At 36.1% G+C, this 27,117-nt stretch overlaps 2 protein-coding genes across 2 annotated transcripts in view; both read right to left on the minus strand.

Annotated features, from left to right (window-relative positions):
* Positions 1 to 15,086, minus strand: part of LOC108578508 (circadian clock-controlled protein-like) — a 16,824-nt gene extending 1,738 nt beyond the window's left edge. The window contains exon 1 of the mRNA XM_017941859.1: positions 14,957 to 15,086. Coding sequence (XP_017797348.1) covers positions 14,957 to 15,020 — 64 coding nt within the window. The 5' untranslated portion in view covers positions 15,021 to 15,086. The remainder of the gene's footprint in view (positions 1 to 14,956) is intronic.
* A 6,158-nt stretch (positions 15,087 to 21,244) lies between these two features.
* LOC108578528 overlaps positions 21,245 to 27,117 on the minus strand; it is a 7,407-nt gene continuing 1,534 nt past the window's right edge. The window contains exons 2-5 of the mRNA XM_017941881.1: positions 26,537 to 26,806; positions 26,321 to 26,447; positions 25,097 to 25,255; positions 21,245 to 21,366 (exon numbers count right to left, since the gene is read on the minus strand). Coding sequence (XP_017797370.1) covers positions 21,245 to 21,366; positions 25,097 to 25,255; positions 26,321 to 26,447; positions 26,537 to 26,806 — 678 coding nt within the window. The remainder of the gene's footprint in view (positions 21,367 to 25,096; positions 25,256 to 26,320; positions 26,448 to 26,536; positions 26,807 to 27,117) is intronic.

A 27,117-nucleotide genomic window follows, 5' to 3' on the forward strand; every position in this document is an offset into this window, starting at 1 on the left:
CCTTGATTGAATGAATTTGCAGAACGGGCATTGTTTGTTCAGCGTTTGAAAGATCGATCGATCAAGCACCGAAGTCATCGTGAAACAAGCATGTTTACGAATAAATTATAAACATTAAACAACGCGGTCCAAGGAATTTCTTTTCGTTTCCTTTTCTTGGATAGGACACAATATTTTGTGTTGTATTTATTTAAATTATAATAACGTGCAACCATTTCTGTAAAATAGTAGGACATTAAATTGTTGGTAGTTGGTAGTACTTTTTTTTCAATAAGGTTTGTTTACTTTTGAGGGAGTTTTTGAGTTAGTGATTTGGAGAAGTTTTGTTTCTTATTTTGATTTAATTTCCAGTAAAAATATCAAAAAGCCTAAATATCTCGAATTGAAAAACATACGATTTAAGCTGTTCATACAATTAGTGGCACAATTATCCTATGATATCTTTAATCAGTGTAGAATGTTGTATTCTTAAATGTTTTGTTTTATTTTTGTTGCAACGGTTTTTCAGTTGAAACTGCTTTAGACTTTATTTTGAGAAATAGTATAATTAGCAATGAGGAAATGTCTGCGTCACCAAAATATATTAATTAGTAAATTGCGATTAATTGGGAATTTAAAGCAATAATTGTATTTGATTAAAACGTTTCAGGTGATTAATTGACAATTTTGCTAACTGCAATACGAAAACGCTTGGAGAATAATGCGTCCACTGCGCGCGACTTATGTTAGCAACACTTCCTTTTACGTTGCGAAAGGGGTCCTGACATTCCGATCGGTGAAAAGCAACGACTCGCGTGTATGTAAAACCCATAATTATTTTAGCTGCACGCGGCTTAAGCAATTCAAATGACCTGCTTTCCACTGCTTAGGTGATTCAAGTGTGTTTTAATCGTTTCAAAGTATACAAATTAACCTTTCTTTGTGTATAATTGCTGTGCAACGTCTAATTACTACCGATATTCATTTTTAATAAAAAATGCAATAGCCTATTTTTCCATCCAAAATGACTTAATAAGTAGTCATAAAGCGTGAATTTTATTGGAATTTTCGTAAATTTCTTTTTCATTCTTCGACTAATTAGATACAAAAGTATAAAGTACTCTTCTATTGAGGACGACGTGAATATTGGTAGGCGAAATTAGATGCACATATTCTATGTTTTCTTTTCTTTACAAAAGATTGACAAAAAGCCTTTGGTAAAATTAATTCTGACGCTTCTTCTTCCGTTAAAAAGTGTAGAAGATTTCTGGCAGGAGGCAGAGAAGCGTTTTTCTTTTTCTTTTCACAAGGAAACGAGAAGCAGTGAGAATGTTTCTTACACTTTCATTGTGGCTGTCAATTCGTGCATTGTATATTTAATTCGTGATTTATATTAGATCGTTAACTATGTTCTGTGGATCGCTCGTAGATGGTGGTAGAATATATTGAGTTTATATTTCACACCGATTTCTCTGTATATCTCAAAAGTTGCAGCTATTCTGCTGTAACAAAATATGTAGACAAGTTCAATTCTGTAACTAAAATCATTTATTATGATTTAAAATAAAATTTGAGAAGGAGCATATCCGTCGTTTTACTTTGCTCTTCTTTAATTTGAAGGAAACGGCAGCATTGATTTGAGAAGTCTATGGTAGTGGTGTTGCATCTGCAGACACATGAGAGAGATGGTTTCAACGGTTCAAAAATGGCGATTTCGACTTGAGAGACAAAGAATCCGTCGCCGTTAAGCTTCACCGTCAAAACCATATCGAAGTTAAGCAGGTAGAGTGTAATATTTTTTAAGTCCTTTTTGAGATTTTTTTACACAGAAACCATAAGACTTTTTAGTATCGACTTTTTTTGCACATATCAAATCATGCTTTAAGAATATTCACTATTTTTTTTAAGTGAAAGTAATCAAAATTAACTGAATTATAAAAGGAAGTGTCCTACTGACTGACATGATTCGGGTCATTCTACTTATCCGAAACGAAAATACCAAAAAGATTCTTGATTAAAATGAATGTGGTTATAGTCGAAACCAGAATAAAAAGAATATTGAAAATTAAAAAAATGGGGCACTTTGAAGTTTGAATGCCGATTTTTTCCACCGTTCTTCGTGTTTTGTGGGCTGTAAGTATAGGAAAAATAGGAACCTGTTAGTTTCCGTGGTTCCTGCGATAAAGACACATCTACTGAACGTGCTTGCAAAATTTGGAGTCAGTCAGTCAACCTAGAACTTAAGATATCATGTTAGCCAGTTCAGAAAACACGGTTTCAAGTTTTTCGTACCAGTTAAATGAACATGGTTGTACTCTCGACTAATCTGTCAGTCCAGGAACGTTATTTACTGTTTTGTGTTTCCGCTTCTCTCATTATCCCTTCATTACTTTGCCTGCGGAAGAATCTTCGTAGACCGGTTTAATTATTTCTGAAATTTTATCACTAATTGCACGAGTTGTTTGTACGTACAGTGTTCTTTATTCGGGCAAATCCTTTCACAGACATAATTTGGAAAACCAGAATTTTCAGAAAATCCTAAAAAGAAGTCGATTTTTTGAATAGTCTAGACTAGAATACCCTCTTAATATGGGAAGCTCTTCCTCACCCTGCCTAAATACTTTCCAGACGCTGCACCTTCGAAGTAACACCTGTTTCGTTCGACGCAATACACTGTAAAAGAACAGCACTTCAAAAATCTTAATAAAGAGAGAAATTTGGTCGATAACTACTTAGCGTATAAGCAACCTGCATTTTTCCACTGTGGAATTCAACTCTTGCTAGAGAAGTGGAAAAAGATCATTCAAGGTGGCGGTCATTATTTCAATTGAGCAAAGAAATTGTAACAGAATTATTGGATGATTGCAGAAGTGGCGCGAACCTTATCACACTTCAGCAAAGATGTTTGTTTTAACGTCGTGTTACATTCCTATCGAAAGATACACCGTTTGTGTTCTATTTTCAAATAATTGTTCATTTCATTTCAGTTTATTTTCAAATGAAATGTGCCTTTATACACGCCGCTTGTGTTTTATTTTCAAATCGGGCACGAACTTTTGCAATCATCCAATATTTGAATAAATATTTTAAGGAATTCGTTCCCCTATTCGACTTCTAAAGAAAGAAAATTCTTCTTAAACGAATAAGAATATTCTTTGCCTTAAAGTCGAATTAAAGAGAAAAATTCTGTACAATTTAACATGTTGTCACTTTCGTAACATGTTAATATTCAATTAATGAATCTTTAAAAAGAAATTTATATCGTGCTATACGGTTTCAAAAGGTCATTCATTCTTTGTGCATTGCTCAAACTCTCAAAGTAAGTTTTTCATTAAATCGTCGAATTGACTTCCCAAATTGACGAAGTCCTAGCAAATTAAGACACCATTTGTCCATCATAGGAAATGGAATTAAACTATACACCACTGAATGTGTCCTTGTTATTCTTTAAACTACCAGGTTCTGGAAAATGTTCATGCGAATTTATAGTATAAAATAAAAATAATCTGAACTTTCTGGAAACAATTTTATTTAACAAAGCAATCACCACTTGTTTCTATAACTCATTTCCAACACTCTACAATTTTATACATACCGTTAATATAAAAATATTGAGTTTTACTTGCGACAAATGAAAAAACTGCTGTTTTTACCTCGACATCATTTTTAAAGAGCTTAGGGTAAAGTTGCCTAATACGAGACCCCAGCTTATCTCCGTTACAGAACTGTTGAATGTCGTAACGATGCTATTTCATTTTGTAATAAACCGCGTTAATTATCAAGTTAAATACCAAATTTTATTAAAATCAATTAAGCGTCTTGAGCAAGCATATTCGTCAAATACGTTACAGAAAGTCTTTCAAGTGGTTCGATTAAATTACAAATTATCTCGACAATGGTAAGTGTATAATCATTTTCATGAACATAGTTTTGTACAGTGTATGCAATGAAGTTTAAGGCTCACTAATTGTGTATCGTTAAATAATGAACACGTAACCTCGAAGCTACTTAATAATTATCATGTTATTGTTTCTGAATATGAGACCGTTGGAAATTCTTATTACAAGAAGGGTCTCGCGTTAATTATAGATACCAAATTTTGTTTCAGTGTGTAAATTGTTGATAAAGAAGTTGACGAAGACTGAAGAAATAGATTTGATATGCCCAATGTGTGAAAAAAGGCAGAAAAAATAAGTTTCAGGAACAAACAAATTAAAATTTATTTTATTATGAAGGAACCAAATTTTTTTACTCTACTTTCCAGTACGTTACAGAAGAATACATATCTTACTTTTAAAACGTGTATCAAATTTTAATAAAAGTGTTCTCTATCGAGAGTTATGACTTTTTCAAGAAATGGGTCTCACATTATGCAACTTACCCTATTTGCAAAAAAGCTTGACATAGACAGAAGTAAGCGATAGTCAGAAGAAGACAGGCCTGGATTATAAGAAAGATACGGTAAACCTTCCTATCCGAGATCGCTTATTTTTTAACGAGTCAGAGAAGCAACGCGAGGCCATGCAGCGAAAGAAGAACATCCTTCCTATTGACAAGTGCTAGTTGAACTTTTACGATTTTGGAGTGGATTTCAGCGACAAACTAAATAGATAAAACCACTGACACCAACCTTGTGCGTTAGATTTGTGAATTATTACAAGAAATTCGGTTTGAGTTTTTTCGGTAAATACCTAATATCTGACACTTTATATGTATCCTTCACAAGTTGAATTCCATTAACACCCGTGGAATCCAATTCTCGCCAGAGAATTATTTCTGTGGCGACCGCCACGGGAGAGCCACGCACTTAGGCCTGGCGTCTCTTGGCCCTCGAGGCGAAGAATCGGGAGATGTTTTTCCAAACATCTCCGAGTTTCTTCGTCCTCGAGGACAAGAGTATTGCCTCGGCAATGCAGGTCCGCGCCCCACTTCCTGGGACTTTCCCAGGGAAAAGGGGCTACTTAAGGGAGCCCCGAAAAGGGCACGAGGCCCTTTGTCGTAGCCCAGCTTTCTACGTGCATCGCGTCGCCTACTCTTCAAAATTAGGTTAAGCGTTATCGGATTCAAATAAATATATTTTTGTTAAACAACTTGCGCGAGTAATTACTTTACACCACGTCACTTCCAAATTTCAAATGAGCAAAAACAATTGTAATAGTATTATTCCTTTTTTCTATATTTGGGCTTTATGTCGCATCGACATTTGGATCATTAGCGACAAGTTTGGTTCGGCTTTCTTTAATTAGATTCCATGGTAGAGTTGGGACTCTTTTAGGTAATTAAAGGGAGAAGCCCCTATAAATCGACTGAAAAATCCGAAAAATTTTTTTTCCAGAAATCGCTTTTAAAACATTTCAAAAATACATTCTCAAAATTATAGACCAAAATTCAACTGTATCGATACTGTAGCCTGTTGAATCAACGTGCTTCCGATCGCGGAGCACACTAACTGTACGCGTTTACAACGTTCGTCTAGTCTCTTTACGCGTTTTTCTCGAAACCATGTTTTTAAAATTAGCGTCAGGAATAACTCCAAAGTATTTGACCAATCAACTTCAAATTTTACACACTTTTAGTTTATAAGATTCCTTAGAACATGAACCTAAAAGTTTAACCAAATTATTAATTTTAACCACTTTTTTTAACAAAGAAAGCGCAAATCACACCAAAGTGCCGCCATTTTTAAAACATGCAATTTTTTGGCACCATTTTAGGTTCATATTCTTACAATTGTCAAATACGTTGAAAAAAAATTTGTTTTGCACCTCGAAAAAAAACCTATTTAAAAAACTGCTCTATTTCTTCTGTATCATAATTTTACTGTCATAAAAATTTTTTTTCTTGTTATAATATTAAATAAAGTACTCTTAATGTTCCGACAGTATTAGCGCATTGGTTTCTTTGCGAAATATTTCTAAAAGTTGACAGAAAACTAAGCCGTTTATAGGGACTTCGCCCCTTAACCCTTTCGCGACGGCAGAACTAGCCATCAGTACGCCACTAACGAACGTGTCGTCGTGCCATTAGTGCACACCATACGCATTAAGAGTGTCTCGTGTTTTTTCAAATCTTAGAGGATCTCGTTGGAACAGCAGAGGACTGAAGGGTGTATCGGATAAAGGGAATGTTGTCGAGGCCTTGTTCTGTATTTTAAAATAAATCTTCACTTTGAGTTGTTGAGGCGCGAACCAATGCGACGCGCTTAGTGGATGCCGGATATACCCGGCGTTAGCCAGTGTAAAGCATTTAGTGGATGGCGGAAATAACCCGGGCTAGCCAGTGGGAAGCATTTAGGGGATGCCGAATATACCGGGCTTTAGCCAGTGTAAAGCATTTAGTGGATGGCGGAAATAACCCGGGCTAGCCAGTGGGAAGCATTTAGGGGATGCCGAATATACCGGGCTTTAGCCAGTGTAAAGCATTTAGTGGATGGCGGAAATAACCCGGGCTAGCCAGTGGGAAGCATTTAGGGGATGCCGAATATACCGGGCTTTAGCCAGTGTAAAGCATTTAGTGGATGGCGGAAATAACCCGGGCTAGCCAGTGGGAAGCATTTAGGGGATGCCGAATATACCGGGCTTTAGCCAGTGTAAAGCATTTAGTGGATGGCGGAAATAACCCGGGCTAGCCAGTGGGAAGCATTTAGGGGATGCCGAATATACCGGGCTTTAGCCAGTGTAAAGCATTTAGTGGATGGCGGAAATAACCCGGGCTAGCCAGTGGGAAGCATTTAGGGGATGCCGAATATACCGGGCTTTAGCCAGTGTAAAGCATTTAGTGGATGGCGGAAATAACCCGGGCTAGCCAGTGGGAAGCATTTAGGGGATGCCGAATATACCGGGCTTTAGCCAGTGTAAAGCATTTAGTGGATGGCGGAAATAACCCGGGCTAGCCAGTGGGAAGCATTTAGGGGATGCCGAATATACCGGGCTTTAGCCAGTGTAAAGCATTTAGTGGATGGCGGAAATAACCCGGGCTAGCCAGTGGGAAGCATTTAGGGGATGCCGAATATACCGGGCTTTAGCCAGTGTAAAGCATTTAGTGGATGGCGGAAATAACCCGGGCTAGCCAGTGGGAAGCATTTAGGGGATGCCGAATATACCGGGCTTTAGCCAGTGTAAAGCATTTAGTGGATGGCGGAAATAACCCGGGCTAGCCAGTGGGAAGCATTTAGGGGATGCCGAATATACCGGGCTTTAGCCAGTGTAAAGCATTTAGTGGATGGCGGAAATAACCCGGGCTAGCCAGTGGGAAGCATTTAGGGGATGCCGAATATACCGGGCTTTAGCCAGTGTAAAGCATTTAGTGGATGGCGGAAATAACCCGGGCTAGCCAGTGGGAAGCATTTAGGGGATGCCGAATATACCGGGCTTTAGCCAGTGTAAAGCATTTAGTGGATGGCGGAAATAACCCGGGCTAGCCAGTGGGAAGCATTTAGGGGATGCCGAATATACCGGGCTTTAGCCAGTGTAAAGCATTTAGTGGATGGCGGAAATAACCCGGGCTAGCCAGTGGGAAGCATTTAGGGGATGCCGAATATACCGGGCTTTAGCCAGTGTAAAGCATTTAGTGGATGGCGGAAATAACCCGGGCTAGCCAGTGGGAAGCATTTAGGGGATGCCGAATATACCGGGCTTTAGCCAGTGTAAAGCATTTAGTGGATGGCGGAAATAACCCGGGCTAGCCAGTGGGAAGCATTTAGGGGATGCCGAATATACCGGGCTTTAGCCAGTGTAAAGCATTTAGTGGATGGCGGAAATAACCCGGGCTAGCCAGTGGGAAGCATTTAGGGGATGCCGAATATACCGGGCTTTAGCCAGTGTAAAGCATTTAGTGGATGGCGGAAATAACCCGGGCTAGCCAGTGGGAAGCATTTAGGGGATGCCGAATATACCGGGCTTTAGCCAGTGTAAAGCATTTAGTGGATGGCGGAAATAACCCGGGCTAGCCAGTGGGAAGCATTTAGGGGATGCCGAATATACCGGGCTTTAGCCAGTGTAAAGCATTTAGTGGATGGCGGAAATAACCCGGGCTAGCCAGTGGGAAGCATTTAGGGGATGCCGAATATACCGGGCTTTAGCCAGTGTAAAGCATTTAGTGGATGGCGGAAATAACCCGGGCTAGCCAGTGGGAAGCATTTAGGGGATGCCGAATATACCGGGCTTTAGCCAGTGTAAAGCATTTAGTGGATGGCGGAAATAACCCGGGCTAGCCAGTGGGAAGCATTTAGGGGATGCCGAATATACCGGGCTTTAGCCAGTGTAAAGCATTTAGTGGATGGCGGAAATAACCCGGGCTAGCCAGTGGGAAGCATTTAGGGGATGCCGAATATACCGGGCTTTAGCCAGTGTAAAGCATTTAGTGGATGGCGGAAATAACCCGGGCTAGCCAGTGGGAAGCATTTAGGGGATGCCGAATATACCGGGCTTTAGCCAGTGTAAAGCATTTAGTGGATGGCGGAAATAACCCGGGCTAGCCAGTGGGAAGCATTTAGGGGATGCCGAATATACCGGGCTTTAGCCAGTGTAAAGCATTTAGTGGATGGCGGAAATAACCCGGGCTAGCCAGTGGGAAGCATTTAGGGGATGCCGAATATACCGGGCTTTAGCCAGTGTAAAGCATTTAGTGGATGGCGGAAATAACCCGGGCTAGCCAGTGGGAAGCATTTAGGGGATGCCGAATATACCGGGCTTTAGCCAGTGTAAAGCATTTAGTGGATGGCGGAAATAACCCGGGCTAGCCAGTGGGAAGCATTTAGGGGATGCCGAATATACCGGGCTTTAGCCAGTGTAAAGCATTTAGTGGATGGCGGATATAACCGGCGCTAGCCAGTGTAAAGCATTTAGTGGATGCCTGATATAACCGGCGCTAGCCGCGAAAGGGTTAAGAGTGTCTACGATGTGGTTCTGCGATGTCAATACTTATGTCTTTGGATTCGGTATTTTCTGCACTAATTCAGTAGGTACCGGATCGATACAGCCTGGTTAGTATTATTTTACCAAGTCTTTTAAGGTAAAAAATCCGCAGAACTTAGTTTGCAAGACGCACAGTACCGGTAACGTAAATGTGTTAATACTCGTACAAAAGAAATGAACAGGAAAGAAAAATTAAACGATCTAATTACTGTCTGAACGAATTCAGTGAACTCGAACGAAGGAAGTCAATGCACCTGGAGTTCCAGCTCTAGGTTACTGAGCGGGTAGCGTCTGTCGGTGACTAAGAAGTCACGGTGCGCGCGTTTTTACCGGGCGCCTCGAGGCAGGCCTAAAATCGAAAGTGTGTAGCGTGTGTATATACTCTGGATAGAAAGTGAAATTACGCCGGTTCGCTTTTTCTGGGTTCGTAAAGGCGAATTCTGGACGTCATGCACACGTGTTCGAGAAAGGTACGATCGCGATCAATTGACGATTGGTGGCGCGGTTGTTGCTGATTGATAGATCGCCAGTAGGTAGAAAGAGCGCGAGACGATTGATCGTTCTGTGAGATCTCGAGCGGGCGATTATCGGGACCGTTGTGAAAGGAGAGCCTGTCGTCCGACCCGAATTTCTAAACGACCGATAAAAAGAGTTTCGAGATGGAACTTGAAGAGCGAATGGTCCTTAACTTATGTTCCTTGCATGGTCACTGCTCTTAGTCAAATTGAACTCAGTTGTAGCATTGTAGCACTTTTCATTAATCGTATTTATTGAATAAACAATTTAAAAGCGTGTAGTGGAAAATTAACAGAGTCTAAAAAATGTAGAAATGAGATTACGGTGGAATTGCATTGTTTTCATAGGTAATTAGGGTACTGTTAACATAGGAGTTAACATAGGAGATATTGTAAAGGGAAACAATCAATTGAGTGTTGAATATTTAAAGAACCGAATGCACAGTCAAGTGGTTGTTTAATTAAATAATTAATTGCGCAGGTGAATTAAAACGTAATGTTATTCTAGTTTCAGGGGAAAATAATAAGTAACAAGTCAACGTTTGAAAAATATTTTCACTGAGAAATGTATAAAAGTATCGGATTCTTTCTGTTTCGAAGTTTATTTTCCTTTTCCTGAAAAATTTCAGTTTTTGTACTTGTTGGTTCTTCTGATGCACTCTTTGATTATACTTATAAGTTTGAAGAAAGATTTTTTTATAGGATAATACCGATTATTTTTTGTAATTATTATTAAAGAGGTTGATACTGCTAAAAAAAAAAAAGAATACTAGTAACTAGGTCGTGTAAAATGAATCTTTGTTTAATTCAAGCAAACACCCTTAGATTTGCCAATAGTAACTTTCTAAGAATTGTATGAACTTTAAATTAATACGGAAAAACTCCGAACCTTTCAACACTCAAGTGATCACTTGAGCAATTAATTTGAGATTGATTCGACACTTGATATTACACGACCTACTAGTAAAAATGCTACAAGTGAAACGGAGTAACAATCAAGCTGAATGGTAGATGAAATCTGGATTAATCTGGCGATTGTTCCTTTATGTAGGTTGTTCTAGATTTATGTGGGCGATTTGATCGAGGAAATAACTATCGATTGAGAAACGCCTGGGTGTGTCATGTTTGAGTATTTTAATTCAGTAAGTTCTTGAATGAATTACGAGGAGTTTTATCTACTTTTGAATGAGATTTTTTAATTTACTGAACGTGAACCTGTTAAGTCTTTGTGCGAGTGACAAGGAGGAATTTCGTTTGTTTTTGAATGAGAATGTGTTGAGTTTTCAAGTGAAAATGTTTTGAGTTTTTGAGTGAAAATGTGCCGAGTTTTTTTAGTAAGTGATGAAAATGAGTTTTGCCCATTTTTGAGTGAGAATTTGTCGAGCTTCTGAGTGAGTGATGAGGAGAAGGTTTGTTCCTTGTTTTGGTTTGATGAAAATATGAGAATCTGTTGATTGCGTTTTCTCTATACAATATTTAAGTTTGTAAAACCATGAAGAAATAAAGAGAAGGTGTATGTACTGCCTTTGTTTCGCTTTGGTGATGGAAACGTGTGATTTTCATTGACCTGAAAACGTATCGATTGATCTTCGGTTTTGGGTTTTAGATTTTTGAATGTGCGATGAGAGAGTGCATTGCTTTTTGTGTGATTTAGATCGACAAAATGCTCTATTGATCTTCCAGAGTACATCTTCTACTCCATCTTTAAAGGTATGAATTTTTTATGCTTAAGAATCATAAGAAATTACATTATCTTTATTTTCTTCTGATGACACGGATATGTAAATATATTCAAGTGAAGTTTGACAAATTATTCTTTTAGTGAATTTTGTATACTTTGAAGGAATGATATCAAGCTACATTATCTATATTTGCAAGTGGAATTCAGTTTTGCACAAATAATAATAAAATATACGTGTATTCGTAATAACAAAGTTGGACTTAAAATCAAAATAAAGAAATAATAACCAAGAAAGGCTCGACAATTTTATGTAACCAATATACTGATATAACTACCTCTAACAAGTATTAAACCTCAAGTTACATTAAGTATCATTATCCTTTCATTTCTGAAATAATAATTTTTACCTCCTTGTACACTGCAATCTCCACTGATTTATTAATTCACGTCTTTTTCGTAGAATTAATCTATTTACCGGTTTCATCAAATTTCCATATTTCCTTGAAATCTAATTACAGTAAATTCTCCACAAGTGTCAGTCCGCAAGGAACCTAAACCTGACACTTGTAGAGTCAGGGACTACGTTTTCGAGCCTCGCGCCCGCCTTTGTAGTTTGCCGAACGTAGACAAGGACAGAGAATAAAAGATAAGGATGAAACGTGAGTCGAGGCAACCAAGGGATTTAAATACTAACTTTTTTAATTTTACGTTTTTTTATCCCGAAATTTTTCTTAACATATTGATGAGATTTTTCTGATGAAAATGACATCAAACACGATATAATTTTCACCAGAAAAATCTCACCAATATGTTAAAACAAATTTCAGATGAAAAAAAGTAAAATTAAAGAAATTATATTTTTCTATTATGAATTGTCCTGAAATTTCGTAAAAGAAACCGAGTGGTGTGGCGTTACACGCTTGACTGACAGCGAGCGAGATAACATAGGCGTAAGACCATCTATACTGACACTTGTAGAATCCAAACTGACTGACACTTGTAGAGAATTTACTGTTTATCTCTACAGGCTATCTTCCAGTTTAATTAATCAGTGAAACACATACAGGGTGTCCCAGTTGTATTCGATCAAACTTTGCCAGTATCTTCTATGGGTATAAGTGAGAAAAAAATATTATATAAACATAGGTCGTTTGAAGCTTTGTCAAATAGTTATAACTATAACATAAAATACGAAAGGAATGGTAACGGATGTACGGTTATTACGACACAAAAAAGGAATAGATCAGCGATATGCACATTTAGTCTGTTTATGCAAGCTGTTCTTACGATCTGAGGTCGCTGATGGTAACTTTTGCAAGTGACATTCTCGTCTCGTATCATAGTAACAGCAAGTTCGATACCATTCCCTTCGTATTTCTGTTATAATTTTTTGACAAAGCTTCAAAGGACCAATGTTTATATAACATTTTTTTCTTATCTATACCCATAGAAGATACTGACAAAGTTTGATCGGAAAGAACTGGGACACCCTGTACATGTCTATTCGTGTGTGCAAGAAATTCGAGGAACGACTATCAAATCCCTTTCCCCTGTGATCGATTACGTTCACACCAAAAACCTCTCTCAGAACCGTTCTACACGTTTGTTACGTCACATTTTACACAACGCTTCTCGAACAGGTGTTTACAGTTGTTAAGTGTGCCTACTCGTGGATGAAAGTTCTTTAGACGATGAATTTTTCAAGCATCTCCTCTCGCTTCCGTCGATAATGCGACTTTTTCTCTCTCGAGGCAAGCGTTTCTCGTAAAATCGAAGAAATTTCTTCGCGAATAACCGATTCGTTCCGTAAAATCACCTAATGCACCATGACAATGCGCTTTAACGTTTATAAATCGTAAAAGCGACGGTTTACCTCAATTTTATTTCACTTTCTTCCATTTATTGCCACTTTTTTTGTTTGTTTTGCTTTAATGGAAATCCATTCGTCGCCTTTCCTTCATTATTCGCAGCTTTTACAGTGAGATCTCGAAGATAAAACTTTTCCCTGCCCGTGGAAACTATGGAAAGTGTGTTGTTATTATGTTATTAATAACGACGTGAAATTGCAGCTGTTGCGTTATCAGGAATTAATTCTTATTAAGATCGTCCTTGTAACGTTTCCACGCAGGCTGCTGGAATTTTCTAAAACTGGTACATCAGATTAACGTAAGAGTACACCGTACTCGTTGACATTACGGCGTTTTCCTCAAGCAGGACGTATCACAAATTCTGTTCGTACATTAACTACTTTGAATACTTTTCGAGTCGTGATTATCGTGTTGCAACTCTTGGAATTAATTATAGAGTTTCTGATGAAAAATAAAGATTGGCTACTTTCTCAAACGTCTTGGGAGTGAACCACTAATTTTCAGACGTTTTGACATTTTTCTGCAATTCGATTTACCACTTTCTCAGCAATCTACGTTCGAAGAAATATACAGAAATTCGGTGGAGAAGAATAATATGAGTAATAAGAGTGATATACTACAACGAAGTTTAGATGCGTTTACCATTATTTTTTGGTGAAGAAGACTGTTAAATTGTCAATTTAATATTTTCTTCATTTTCAAGCACCACAATTTTGTCCTCCCACAATCTCAATTTTATCCACTTACCAAAAGGGATGCAATCTACCTCAATCGAATGATACTTATTAAAATTACAATCTATACGAAAATATTTAACAATATTTATTATTCATTATTCAGATGTCACCCCTTTATCTCACTTACTTTGTTACAATAATTGCAGGGTTCCATACCATAATAAATTTCGAAGAAAGAAACCAGTTCATAGGTACAATTTTGAAAGAAAAATTGAGTAGAAATTACTTTTACTTACAGACTTAATTTTCCAGTCCCTTTTTTCTTTCACTTCAGAAAAGCGACTCGTACGAAAAATACGTGGAAAATACCTCGAATTCATGTTTCAAAAATTAGTGAAACGTCAAGCATCGTGAAAATTAATTAAAGTGTCAAATTTTTACAAATTCAGACAACAAACGCCACAATGTTGTAATCAACATTGTACATAATTGCTACTGATATCAGAAAGAGAGAGAAAAGTTGAATCCATTTTGTATGAATAAATGATCAGAATACTAATTTTTACACTCTCGTTCGTAAGTATTAGGACACTTGTGGAATGTGAAGCAAACCTATACGGTCATTGCAAGATTTTCGGTCCGGAATTTCACAGTACATACGATAAAACTTCTGAATTTCCATTTAAGATGCCGTCGTACAAATAAAGTATTAATAGTGCGTCATTGATTATACTAATTGAGTCGTTGAACTTGTCTCGCTTTCGTATAATATAAAACGAATTATAGCTTCCAATTAAAAAAGTTTCATAATATGGAAAAAAGATTTCAAAAAATCTATTCAAGCAATCGTATTGTGTACAGAAGTACTGAAACTTTGTCCCCTTTTGTTTTCCTCGTGAAAACGTTGGAAGGTAACGCGAACATCCTGTATATTTTTGACGAAGAAATGTAATTTAAATTATGTAATACACAATAGGTGTCCTAATATTTATGAACGGCAGAGTACATAGACACCCGAATCAATTGCATCCTACGTGTCTTCGTTTGTCGCTTCTCCTTACGTACATTGACGAATCCTTCTCGTAATTAAATAAATTAACTCACAATCACCCTTAGAGCTCTGTTTCGGTGTTATTACATAAAATATACGCTACAACTTGCACTTTCAACCAAAAATACTATATCTCAATTTAACCATCAATCTCCCTAATAAAAAAGCTCTTCAGTTTTATCCAACACTCTTCTATTCATTCTTAGTCAATTGGAAACACGGAAAATCGTCGAATAGCCGAAAAGTTGCGAACGATCCGCGGGTACTTACGCAGTTGAGCGATGGTCACTCCGGTCCAGCTGGCAATTAGGAACAATCCGATCAGCAACGTCATCCTGTCGCGGGTTTATGTTTCAGAAGACCGCGTTAACGTAACTTCTGCGTTCAGATCGCAATTAGCGAGAGCGATATTGAAAATGCGTACGATGGCCCGCGCTCTCTGGGTATATATAAACTAACAGCACTTTCTCCGCGTGTACAACCGCTCCCCACCTTGCTTTACGCGATGGTAAATTTATCACGGTAGAATGCCTCCTTTTAACTCAGTCAGGGCCGTAGCCAAATGTAATGGAGGAAAATGAATGGAAAATGTTGCAGGAAAAGGTACGGTAATATCTAGGGGGCATAATTTAACGGAGTTAGATTTTACCAAGGTCGAATTTCTTTTTTCAAACGGAACTTTTTGATCCATTGATCGATTCAGCTCGTCGTTTTTAATAGCTAAAAAAATCATTAGTTTAAGAGGTGTTATAATTTCAACACTGCAAAGTGGTGCCGGCACGTACCTGCATGTACGTTATTTTTTCTACAGAATGACAGAAGGTAATGAGTCGAATCCGACTACACCATTTTGTGTGTAATATGTTGACCTTCAGATAATTTAACAATTGGAACATTAGAATGTCGAAGATTGTCCTTTAGAGAGTATGACATTTAAGGAACAAATTTGACCTCCTCCATACGTCGACCTAAGAAAAAATTAATTACGTCAAATTATGTCCTCTTTAATACCATTCCACTTTTATCTGAAACATTTTTCGGTATAATCGACAGGTTCTAGTATCAGGTGACCCACCCTGTATACGTTCTTGGTAGCGAAAGGGTTCGTTTCAGCTGCAGTTTTGATTTATAAATTTAAGAATTGCTAAATATGAATAATTTACAATATTTTAGCTTTCCTTACCTGACGTGGTATTGAAACGTATAAATAGCCGATGTACGCATGCACAGCTATTAAATAAAATTCGTAAAGCGAAGGGTTAAGGTGGATATGACTGATTTTATTTACTTCTATTTGTAAGAGATACAAAGTAGAATAATCACAATAAAAAGTGAACTGTGAGATATTGCGAGGTCCAACAAAAACAACACTATAATTTGAAAATGATGAATTCTGTTACTTTTGCGGGTACTTTTCTGCCAATATTTACTTATTCGAGCGTTTTACTGCCTCTGGCGAGAAGTTTTTAGGAAAGTATTTATTAGAGTCTTTGGTAAGGCGATTTAACGTGACCGTAAACATTTTCTGCTGTTTTTTCGTGTTAAGGTGTTCACTGGAACGTTTTTGGTATACTTTTGCATATTAATGTTTTACTTTTCACGTTGGAATTCTTGTTCAAGTGTTTTTGATACCTTTGTAGGAATTTTCTTCGTACTTGTATTAGGATTTTTATTAGGGTAGTTTGAATGTTTTCTTTGATATTTATTTCTATCCACTTTTTTTATCGCATTAGGGTCTTTATTAAGATGTTTCGTCTTCCTTTCATTCTCTATTATTTTCGCTATTATCAATGTTCTATTATTTCTATTTTAAAACATGAATATTTTTTTCTTCTTTTCTTTATTCAGAATCTTTTCTTTGTCTCCCTTGCTTCCAGTTTTCCCACTTGTGAAAGTAATAGCTGTCAAAGTAGTATTCAACATGTTTACCTTTGTCTTTAAAGTTGGAAAACTTTTTAAAAATCGAAGCTGTAATTAGAACTATTTAAAAAATTGCTGTTACGAGGAATTCTTCGAAATTTTCATACATTATTATCCTTATGCTACTTTAATATAAAATTAAGATTAAAGACGACAAGTCGTTGCGATCAGCAGTAAATAAAAAGTTACTTACCTCTCAAAGAAAATGATTGAACAATGCATTTTAAGGAGGTCGATATTGATTTGGGATAATGTATACTTTTCCTTGTTGCACGCATTTGCATTTTTAATGGCTATTATGTCAGAGGTTCCCCAAGGAAGTAAAAGTTCGACGGCTAAAATTCGGCCGGCACACTTCAGTGAGAGCGCTCAAAAGATTTCTTCTTCGGTACTTAAGTGAATCTCTGCTTAACGAAAAAAAGTAACGTACCGAAATTAATAACGATACAATTTCTTTCAAAATTGAAACATCCTCTTCCGTAGAATTGTTCAACTGATAAAAAATTTTATCTCAGGAGTTATTCTACGTTCTTTCTTCGGATTAATCAAGGAAAATTTATTTATTCGATATTAAATTTAATTTTCGAATAGGAATACACCAAGTCCATTATGTAACCCATATATATTACACAATTGACATAAGTTTCCTAGTAGACACTTTGGAAAGTATTCCAAACCACCGTTCATTTGCAAGATGTGCCATCCGTGAACCATAAATTCCAATAAAGCTATTGATTTTTCATTTACATAATTCCGCGTGCTACAATAATCGAACGAACTGTAGAAAGTTACATAAACGTTACTAAAAATGAGAAACTAAAACAATTTATGTATCTATAAACAATTTAATCACACAGAAGGTATTTCCTTTTTCTTCGCTGACTGCAGTTTCCTTTAATGACATCCTCGTATCGCAATTGATCTCGCCACTGGCCAAGAAACGCGATAATAACTCTTTTCCTAGTGACTCGCCGTTAATCTAATAGGCCTTGTGTCCTCGTCTCAAATTCCGCTTAATATTTCCTGTCGTAATTCGGGATTTCGAAAGAGCGCGATAAAAGGAAAATACCATTTGCAAGCGTATATTCGAAAGGAATGTTATCTTTGGGTATGGAGTGCTGCAAAATTTTGATTACCTAGCTTGCTACGATTTTGTAATCGATTGCTTTGCACATTTAGGTCATGAGTGTAGTGAATCATCATTTGCACGATGTTTCGAGGAAAGTTTTAGGCGTGAAACTGCTGTTAATTGCTTTCCTGTAGCAGCACCTCTTAAGTATTGTTACAGTTGCCGAACGTATTATTTCGTAGAACTTAATAACTTATGGTACTTTTGCTTTCTTCATGGGCAATTTTAATGTGATACTCTTCAGGAATTTTATGTGCACTATTTTATTTTACCACTTTATGTGTATCTACAACCTACTCTACAGAATTCTAAGTTTATGAAAATCTATTCTGCAGAATTTTAAGATCTATTCTACAAAATTCCAAGTTTATTAAAATGATTTCACATTTGGTGCAAGATAAGGCTTGTAGAATAATTCATAAGAAATGCTTGTAAGAAAGTGAGAACTGATACTCTTTAATGAATTTTAGCAGTATAGTAATTGAAATTTTATATAGAATATTTGAATTACGGAAATTCACAATATTACTAAAATTCATCGAAGAGTACCAGTTTAGTTTTCACTCTTTACAATTATTTATTATGCATTATTGCAGGATATAGGAGATTAGAAGTATGGTAGACTTCAGACATAGAGCAATTCTTTTATTTCATTCCTTAAATCTTCAAAGTATCTTTACAGAACAATATATTAGTACAATTACCTTATACACCTATTATTTCTACAATTATACATGTACCTCGTTAAAATATCCTGAACTCTCCACGAAATATTACATACATATCAATAAGAAATATATAATTCAATAATTCAACGTTAATTCCAAGATACAAATCCTACATGCTATAATAAAACATGGTATTACAATCTACTTACGAAAACATTATCCGTATAAATATATCGATCAATATATTAAACTGTACAAATAAGTAATCCACTATTTCTTGCCTGCGTGTGGAAAAATAATTTAAATTACATCTTCGCTACACCTTTCTAGTCCGATTTATCATAAACAAATTCTCACTTTTCTATCAAGTTTCAAACTCCAATTTACCTAAAATGTGAGAAAAATCATGAGAATTCAGTATTTAGTACCTACTGAAAAATTATGAGAATAAGTATTCCACTGTTCCTTACACGTGTGGAAAAATAATTTCAATTCCACCATAAATATTAATTATAACAGTAATTGAAGTTCCACGTTCCTTTCTAGTTCAACTTATCATAAATAAATTTAACTTGCACGAAATGTGGGGAAAAGGTAGGTGTTGAAAAACGGTGGGAGGTAAAAATGGCGGAGTACTCGTTTGTACATCTAATAAATGAACATAATAATAACCAAGAACCAACGAAATGTCGTTGCAAATCGATAGACTGGCCGACCGATCGAAGCTAAAAATGGAGTTAGCCTCCTAATTCCGCGGGATTTGCTCGCGTTTGACAGCCACTTTCCCCAATGAACGTTACTGCAACTCGTTGATTTTCCCAAATGCGATTATGTAAAATCTGGCGGATCCTGATTGGTTCCGCTGCGAATGCTGCAAACGGCGCGTAACGTTCGCGAAACCCGTTTGCAAATCAGCAACCACATGGTGACACAACGTATCGAGAGCCTCGTGGACGAGTTTCACGCGTGCACGTGCACCTCGATCGCGTGTTTTCACGTGAATCGAACGCTCGTGAAGTCGCAAAGCTATAAATCGTCCACCCGTTTATCCTTTTACACGTACATAAGATGATCGTTGACTTAAATAGCTGTATAATCGATAGTTTCGCGTTATAAAATGAGAGGAAGATTCATGATGGTAATTGATGAATAATGTTGGATCATTAGGCGTACTCTCTTGCACTTGGGAAGTTTACATTTCCTGATTTATCTGATTTATTCGTCGTTATTTGAAGTTCAAGAGAGTGGTAAATGTATTGGAATATGACACGTTTATTTTGAAAGCGTGGCAAGTCCATTTTTGAGAAAAATGAAGTTAGTGATAGCAATAGGTAAAATTTAATGCGACATTTTTATCTGTAAACAAACAACAGTCGGAACAAAGATAGACTTGCCCTACTTTCATAATGAATGGCTCGAATGGTGGGAATTATTTTGATAAGGGGATTGTTTTGGGTGTATCTTATGGATTTGCAAAATTATAAGCGTGTTTGGATTTAATAGGAAAGTGTATTGGTAGAGGAATTGTTTAACCTTTTGAAGACGATAGACTCATGCATGCACTCACGAAACGCTATAAATGCAATCAGTAAACTCACATACTTTTACGGAATAAAAGTATGTCGTTGGCGTAGCTACGAATTTATAATTTTGATATGATTTAGTTTAAAAAGGAATTAAAGTAGCGGCCTACTTATGTGTTGTACAAGTAATCAAAGGGTTAAAACGAAGAGTAATTGAGCTATGAATGCATTTTCAGGATTGCGAAAAATTGGATGTTTATGCTTTTTAGTTTAAAAAACGTCTTCCCTTGCGAAAAGAGGTTCGCGTTTTTCGAGACTTTAGAAAATTCAATCTGCAAATAAAAATTACAGATTTTGAAGCTCCTTGAAACTCTATTAAAATGGAGCCTTAGGTACTTTAGAACGAAGAATTATGCAAAGTGAAGAAGGGAATTTACCGAGTTGAAGAGAAATCTAACGTACAAAAGGAATTTGTATTTTTTAGGGATTTTCATTGCTTTAAGCTTTAAATGGAAATTTCAGTTCGTAAAAAATTGACAGGATTACAAATGTTCATGTGAGCAAAGAAAGGAAAGTTTGATGGAAATTGATGGAAAATGAATTTTACAGTTTAACTATAAATTAAGCTAGATTAACTTAAAGTATATAAAACAGTTCGACTCGCGTACGTAATGTAAAAACATGTGTGTGTGATAAATACATATATGAGATTTTTATAGTAATCAACGTTATATAAATCAAGATTGAGGATAACACTAGTAAGAAGTTAATCAGTTAATGACTCGTCGATATCACGTAGTCTTGCAGTCAGTAATATTAATAAATAATAATAAACGACTAAATAAATAGAAGCATGCGGTTATTGGTTAATACTTCAGGAGATTGTTTGATAAAATGTAACTCGTTTAAAAAAAATTCTTAAAAACAATTTGCAAACGAATTTTATAATCGTTCAATAAAAATACGAAAGGGAAACTCATAGAAATGTTCACCAATTTTAACCAGTGCAAAGAACATGTACCATAATCATAAAAATATTCACATACTGCTCAAAATAACCCTGATATATTCAGTCAAAACACCTCATCTTTCACAAAATTTCTATAAACTGAAAAATCTTTCATGCAAATTCCACTTTGAATCACGACAAATATTCCTCTATCAAGATCACAAAATTCCTCTCATCCTCAATAAATCGCTCCACTCTCGAGTGGAAAGAATTATTTTGAGCGCTATATGACGACGTATATCGTATAATAGAAACCTGTCAGAGTCACGAAAGTCCAATTGAAAGAGCAGAGTGTCCTTGAGTATGGGCCTAATTGACCGGAAGATTTTTATACATTCTGTAGATCATCGCGTCCGCCGTTTTGTCGTTCAACGCTTTGGTGGCCAAATCGTCTGCAAGCATGGCGGCTACCGCCTCCGCGGCCATCAAACCTACGGACGGAAAGTCAATAGTCGTGAGCTTACTATTAAGCGAGTTGATACGTTGTACATCGTAGGACGGATGATCACGGGGTGCATTAAGGCGTCCGCTGCAAGTGGATAGACTTTTACCTCGGTCGATCGATGTCAATACACCCGGCTACTTTTACTTTCTTCCATTGTTTCCTAGTAACGCGCGAAACGTGCGTTTCTTTCGATGGAAAGGGAAATACCACTTTGTTGTAACGAAGTGAGACTCCGCTTTTATAATACTTGTCAGGTATTCTGTTGAAAAAGTTCCGGGACAAACTCGTTTGTCAATTCTGTACCACGGAGCCAAACTAACCCAAATCCATAAATCCCTTTTTTTTTTCAAAATTGAGTTATATACGGGGTGTGACATAAATCCGCCGCCACGATATTTTAGCTGGTTCTGATGCTTTAGCGAAAAAATATTTCAAACGAAAGTTCATTGGTATCTATTAGGTGAGGAGTTTATTGCTGTAACATAAATCTTTGAATGTATCTTTTTCCAAAAAAATTTGATGTCAACTTGTGTTTTGTTAATAGAATTATGTATTTTGCTTTGCATATTAGGAAACTGTATGAAAAAACTAATTCGGTAAACATCGCAAATACGGTACATGTGGTGTAACTTGCTGGCCAGCTAGCTCACCGGACATAAACCCTTTAGATTTCTATCTCCGGGGGTATTTTCAGTCAGTTGTTTACGCAACACCTGATGATAGTATTGATAATTTTAAAGAACGTAAGAAATGAAATACATTAACCGTTTCGCGACGGCGAAACTAGCCATCAGTACGCCACTAACGAACGGGTCGTCGTGCCACTAGTGCACACCAGACGCATTAAGAGTGTCTCGTGTTTTTTCAAATCTTAGAGGATTTCGTTGGAACAACAGAGGATTTAAGGGTGTATCGGATAAAGGGAATGTTGTTGAGGCCTTGTTCTGTATTTTAAAGTAAATCTTCACTTTGAGTTGTCGAGGCGCTAGCCAATGCGACGCGCTTAGTGGGTGCCGGATATGTCTGTGTCCTCCATAGGATAATTCGTACTATCTTGTGCATGTTTTCATTAACGTTTGTGTCTGGGTTCAGTTTGTCGACGTTATGTATCGTCGATCAACTCGAGAACTGTACTTCACAAGTAAATCAAATTATTCTAGGATCAGATAATTAGTATAACGCATTTTTTTCTATTGAATTGGTTTCTTCAGGTAATTTCCGAATATGCAAAGGAAAATATATAATGCTATTTAAAAAATACAGGTTATCTTCAATTTTTTTATGGAAAGAGATACTTTCAAAGATTTATTTTACAGCAATAAACTCTTCACTTAATACCAATGAACTTTCGTTTGAAATATTCTTTTGTTAAAGTATCAGCTAAAGTATTATGGCGACCGATTTATGTCGCACCCTGTATGTACTATTTTACTGCTTTTTCTTTATTTTATCAGAGCGATAGGGAGCTATTTGCGCTGCACAATAAATAGAAAAGTCGATTCTCTGTCACAATATCGTTCAAATATCACCTACAATGGAGAACAGTTTTATCAACATGGGCAAGATCATAATTATGAAGTATTTAACACACTCCCAAGATCATTCATTCTCAACTTAAAAATCAAATTTCTCAATTCTGAAGTATCTAACACATTATTGAGATTCTCAATTCTCAATTTAAGAATAATTGATTAAATTTCACAATTTAAACAAAACTTCTTGCTCAAAATAAACAGAAAATACCAATTACAGTTGAAAACTGTTACCAAATTTCTGATATCCAATTTACGTAAATAAAACTCCATAGAAACCTACACTACCCTCTTTAAACAGTCAATAAACAACATTACTTAGGTATCATGAAGCGTTTGCATGATTTATGACAAAACAACTGACGGAATTTCACATTTCGATGCTTATTCGCGTCTTTTTGGCCGTAAACTTGAGTAACATCATCTCGTAAGCGCTGTATTCACTTGACAAAGCGCCGTGCAACGTTTTCCTGTTTTCCAGACAGAAACTTTCACTACGGGGACGCTATCTTGAGTCAATTGAGGTGATAAAACAAAATTCGCTAAATGAGCTAAAAGCCATATTAGAAATCGAGTTTCAGCAATGCTGTGAAGACTATATAGAAAAACCGTTGAAATGAGTGTATTGCATGCAACGAGGATTATTACGAAGGTGACCAAATAGATATTACTGGATGAATGAGTAATTTGTATTTCATTTTATTTGACGTGAAACTTTTTTAATAGAGTAGCATTATACTTTACAGAATAATGTTAGAAGTAAATGACAAGCAAATGCAAGTAAATTTGCTGTTAATCGAATTGATAATAGAAATGGACGAATTCAATTTCTAATCAATTCACTAATAACTGTAAAATTTGTTAAAAAAAATTGAGTACGTTGTCGTACTAAAGTCTTAATCTTTTTAATAGTAGGTATATTACTGTATCTATAAATAATAAATCTATTAATACATCTATAAATAATAAAATCAAATTAAACGATATATGAGTAGTAATTGTAAAATTATTTAGTATTAACCTAATAAATTTAATCATATAATACAAATTAATAATTTCATAAATATCGAAATATTAGATTCGATATTTATTTAACATTAATAACTTAAATTTGTTGTCAATTAATTTAATTATTATTATTCGAAACATTATAATTCGCGATGGAATAAGCAAGTAAGGATAATAAATAATAATAAAAGGTATAATAATAGGAATTCAGTTTAACGACATAAGTTGATCAGTTATTGGATGGAAATTTTCAAAGAAATTAGAAATTCCAAATTGTTCAATTCCAAGTAATACTACGAATGGAAATTCCGAACGTAATTGATCGATCACGTGTTTCTAATTGCGTTCGCTTGAAAGAAAGCGTTGTTTCTTCAATGAGGCCCGTCTTTTACGTAATTGTATGCATGCATGCATGCGCGATCACGACGTTCCGCAGCTTAAGCACGGGAATATCCGCTCGATCGACAATATTCAAACGCAACTTTCGGATCGATTGACATCACTTTCCATCGACGAATTCCTCCTTTTCTCCACCGTTTTTCACGACGTTCGCTAATTACGGAAAAGCATTAACTATGTGACGCAACGGGATCAGACTAAAGAGCTTTTACATAATGCCCCGAACCGGCTTTGTGTTGTCGTCCGCCATCTTAACACGTCTGCGACACGCGATCGCTTTTCACAAGCGTTTCCCTCGCGGATGTATTATGTCATTCTAATCAACGCGATTTTCCGTTTAATTACATTTCGGAGAAATCGATTATTCTTAATTTCGGTTAATCTCACCTACACTACCCGCCAAAAGTTTGGAATCACCGAGCATTGCAATTTGCACAAAAATTTCCAGAAAATAGCCAGCGACTTTGAGAATTTTTTATCGTTCGAATCATGATAAAAGTAGAATTGAGATAAACTTCAAATCTATAAAAAATTAGCAGCAGATTTAATACTGATGAAAAGTGGGAGGTGATTCCAAACTTTTGGCCGGTAGTGTACCTTCTTTTTGCACAATTTGTGCCGCAAAATCATTTTGTCAGAATATTGCTAACATTCCTAATAAGATTATTCTAAATTATTAGCATTTCCGAATTCAACGATGGTTGTGTTTTTCGTAAACGTGACATTTACGTCAGCTCGAGAGTTAAGTAAGGTATATTTAGGACAACGGCTACTCACCATGACCGAGAATCGATTGTAACGGTCCCTCTTCGTTCATTCCCTCCAACGAGACCTTTTGATTTTTGGCATATAATTTGCTCCTGGCTGCACGCACAATTAGCATGTCCTGACCTCTGGTCTTCGTCAGTTCGATGGTGAAGTCACCAACCAGCTCAGCTGAAAATAATAACACTCATGTCGCAGTCTTTAATTTTCTAGTTCTTAATCCTTCCAGTAGCAGGTAATGAACGTAATAAGTTTTCTGCTGGAGCAAGCGTTTTCTTTTTGAAGATATAAACAAGAAAGGAATTTTAAATAATATAGAAAACTGAAAGCATAAAAGATTAAAATTGCAAAAATATTATTAAGAAATAATGAAATAAAAAATATCTTCGAGAAATAATGTATTTAATCAAAATAATTTCAAATATAAAAAAATCATCAGTCTTTCAATTAAAAAATTCTACGAATGCTACTTTCACAGTGTTTTCATTTCGGGATAATTTATTTGTTAAGAAAATTGTTCAGATGTTTGAAGAAATGGTAATTTGTTGGGTAATGAATAGGGAACGATGTGGTAAAATTTTATATTCTTTACTGTGGATTGCTTTGAATAATTTTTCTTAAACCGTTACCATCGACGACCCTACCTGGCCTTACTCTTGGCTCATTTCCAACGAAAAGTCACCAATCTTGAATTTTGCACACCAACGTTGAAGTGCCCTTACATTTACGTAACTCATATTTTCAGCAGTTTTTATTGTAGTTTTTCAAGTTTAAATTTGTGTACAAAAATTACGCGCACATCCCGATTATTGTATGTCCAAACAATTGTATTATGAATTTGTTTACTATTCAATACACGTCTGTTACAGCAAATTCCTTCTTTTTTATTACTGCGTACAAAAATTTATGATCGAACAAAATTTAATATATGGCATCCACCCGTCAGTTTCAGCTGTTAAAGAAGCATTTCATTGACACCACCCTAATAGAAAGACTGCAGAAGAACTCTATCATACTAACACATCCATAAGCTTCAACTTTTACTAAAAAAGATATTACTAAAGGTATGTACCAACAAATTATACAATAAACTGCGAACCTAGACATTAAGTCGCTAATAACCCATAATGGTTGATGCGACTTTAAATAACCAATTTAAAAAAAAAAAAGGAAAAAATTTGAAAACGTTCTGAATAATCATACTCAAAAAATTGGAAAGGAAACAAAAATACTCACTGAAGTTGCCAATGAGCTGTCCGTTTCCTGTCACCAATTCCTTCCCAACCTTTCCCGTTAATTGATAATCAGATTTCACGCGAAGCAGGGGAACTCTTATTTTCATAATAACATGCATCACATCGTCCTTAAAATATGAAAGAAGAAACAATAAAAAGTATTCGACTAGATAATTAGAAGAAAATTATTAAGATATCATCGAAGGAAAGTGCTCACATCAGTTTCGTTCCCTCTATGAGCACGCTTATGTCTGGTTCCCTGAGCTAATTTATCTTGAGGATTTTTAGCGTCCATTCCGCCGTAATGATAGATAAGCTGCATTCCTTCTTCGAAGTATCCTTGCTTCTCCTGATAATCCCTCGCGTATCTAGTCAGTCCATCCAACCTCTTCGCCTCTATGCCCGCCTTAACTGCATCGTTCCTCTTCGTCAAGGCCTCTCCCTCGGTACAGTTGTAACTAATAGTCCGTTTACTTTCGAGGATATCCTGTTTACATAAGTTAACAACCTGATTGCAGTCGTGAAGAAAAAATGAAGACGTAAAAATGGGAATTTCTAACAGGTAAATTCTATAGATGAAGGTTGCAATGGGTATTTGTGATTGTATGTTACTATTATGGTGCTTGAAAATGCGACATTGTATTTCCAAGGACTTTTACATTTTTAGGGATACTTGTATTTTTATGGATTTTTCTAGGAGCGTCTAAGGATCACTTTGGGCTTTTATTTCTTAGGGTCTCCTTTCTAGATTTCTAAAACTTTCTTAGTTTAATTTTCTAATGATTTCTAAGGATTTTT

Source organism: Habropoda laboriosa, unplaced genomic scaffold (genome assembly GCF_001263275.1).
Source record: "Habropoda laboriosa isolate 0110345459 unplaced genomic scaffold, ASM126327v1 scaffold38, whole genome shotgun sequence".
Taxonomy (NCBI): domain Eukaryota; kingdom Metazoa; phylum Arthropoda; class Insecta; order Hymenoptera; family Apidae; genus Habropoda; species Habropoda laboriosa.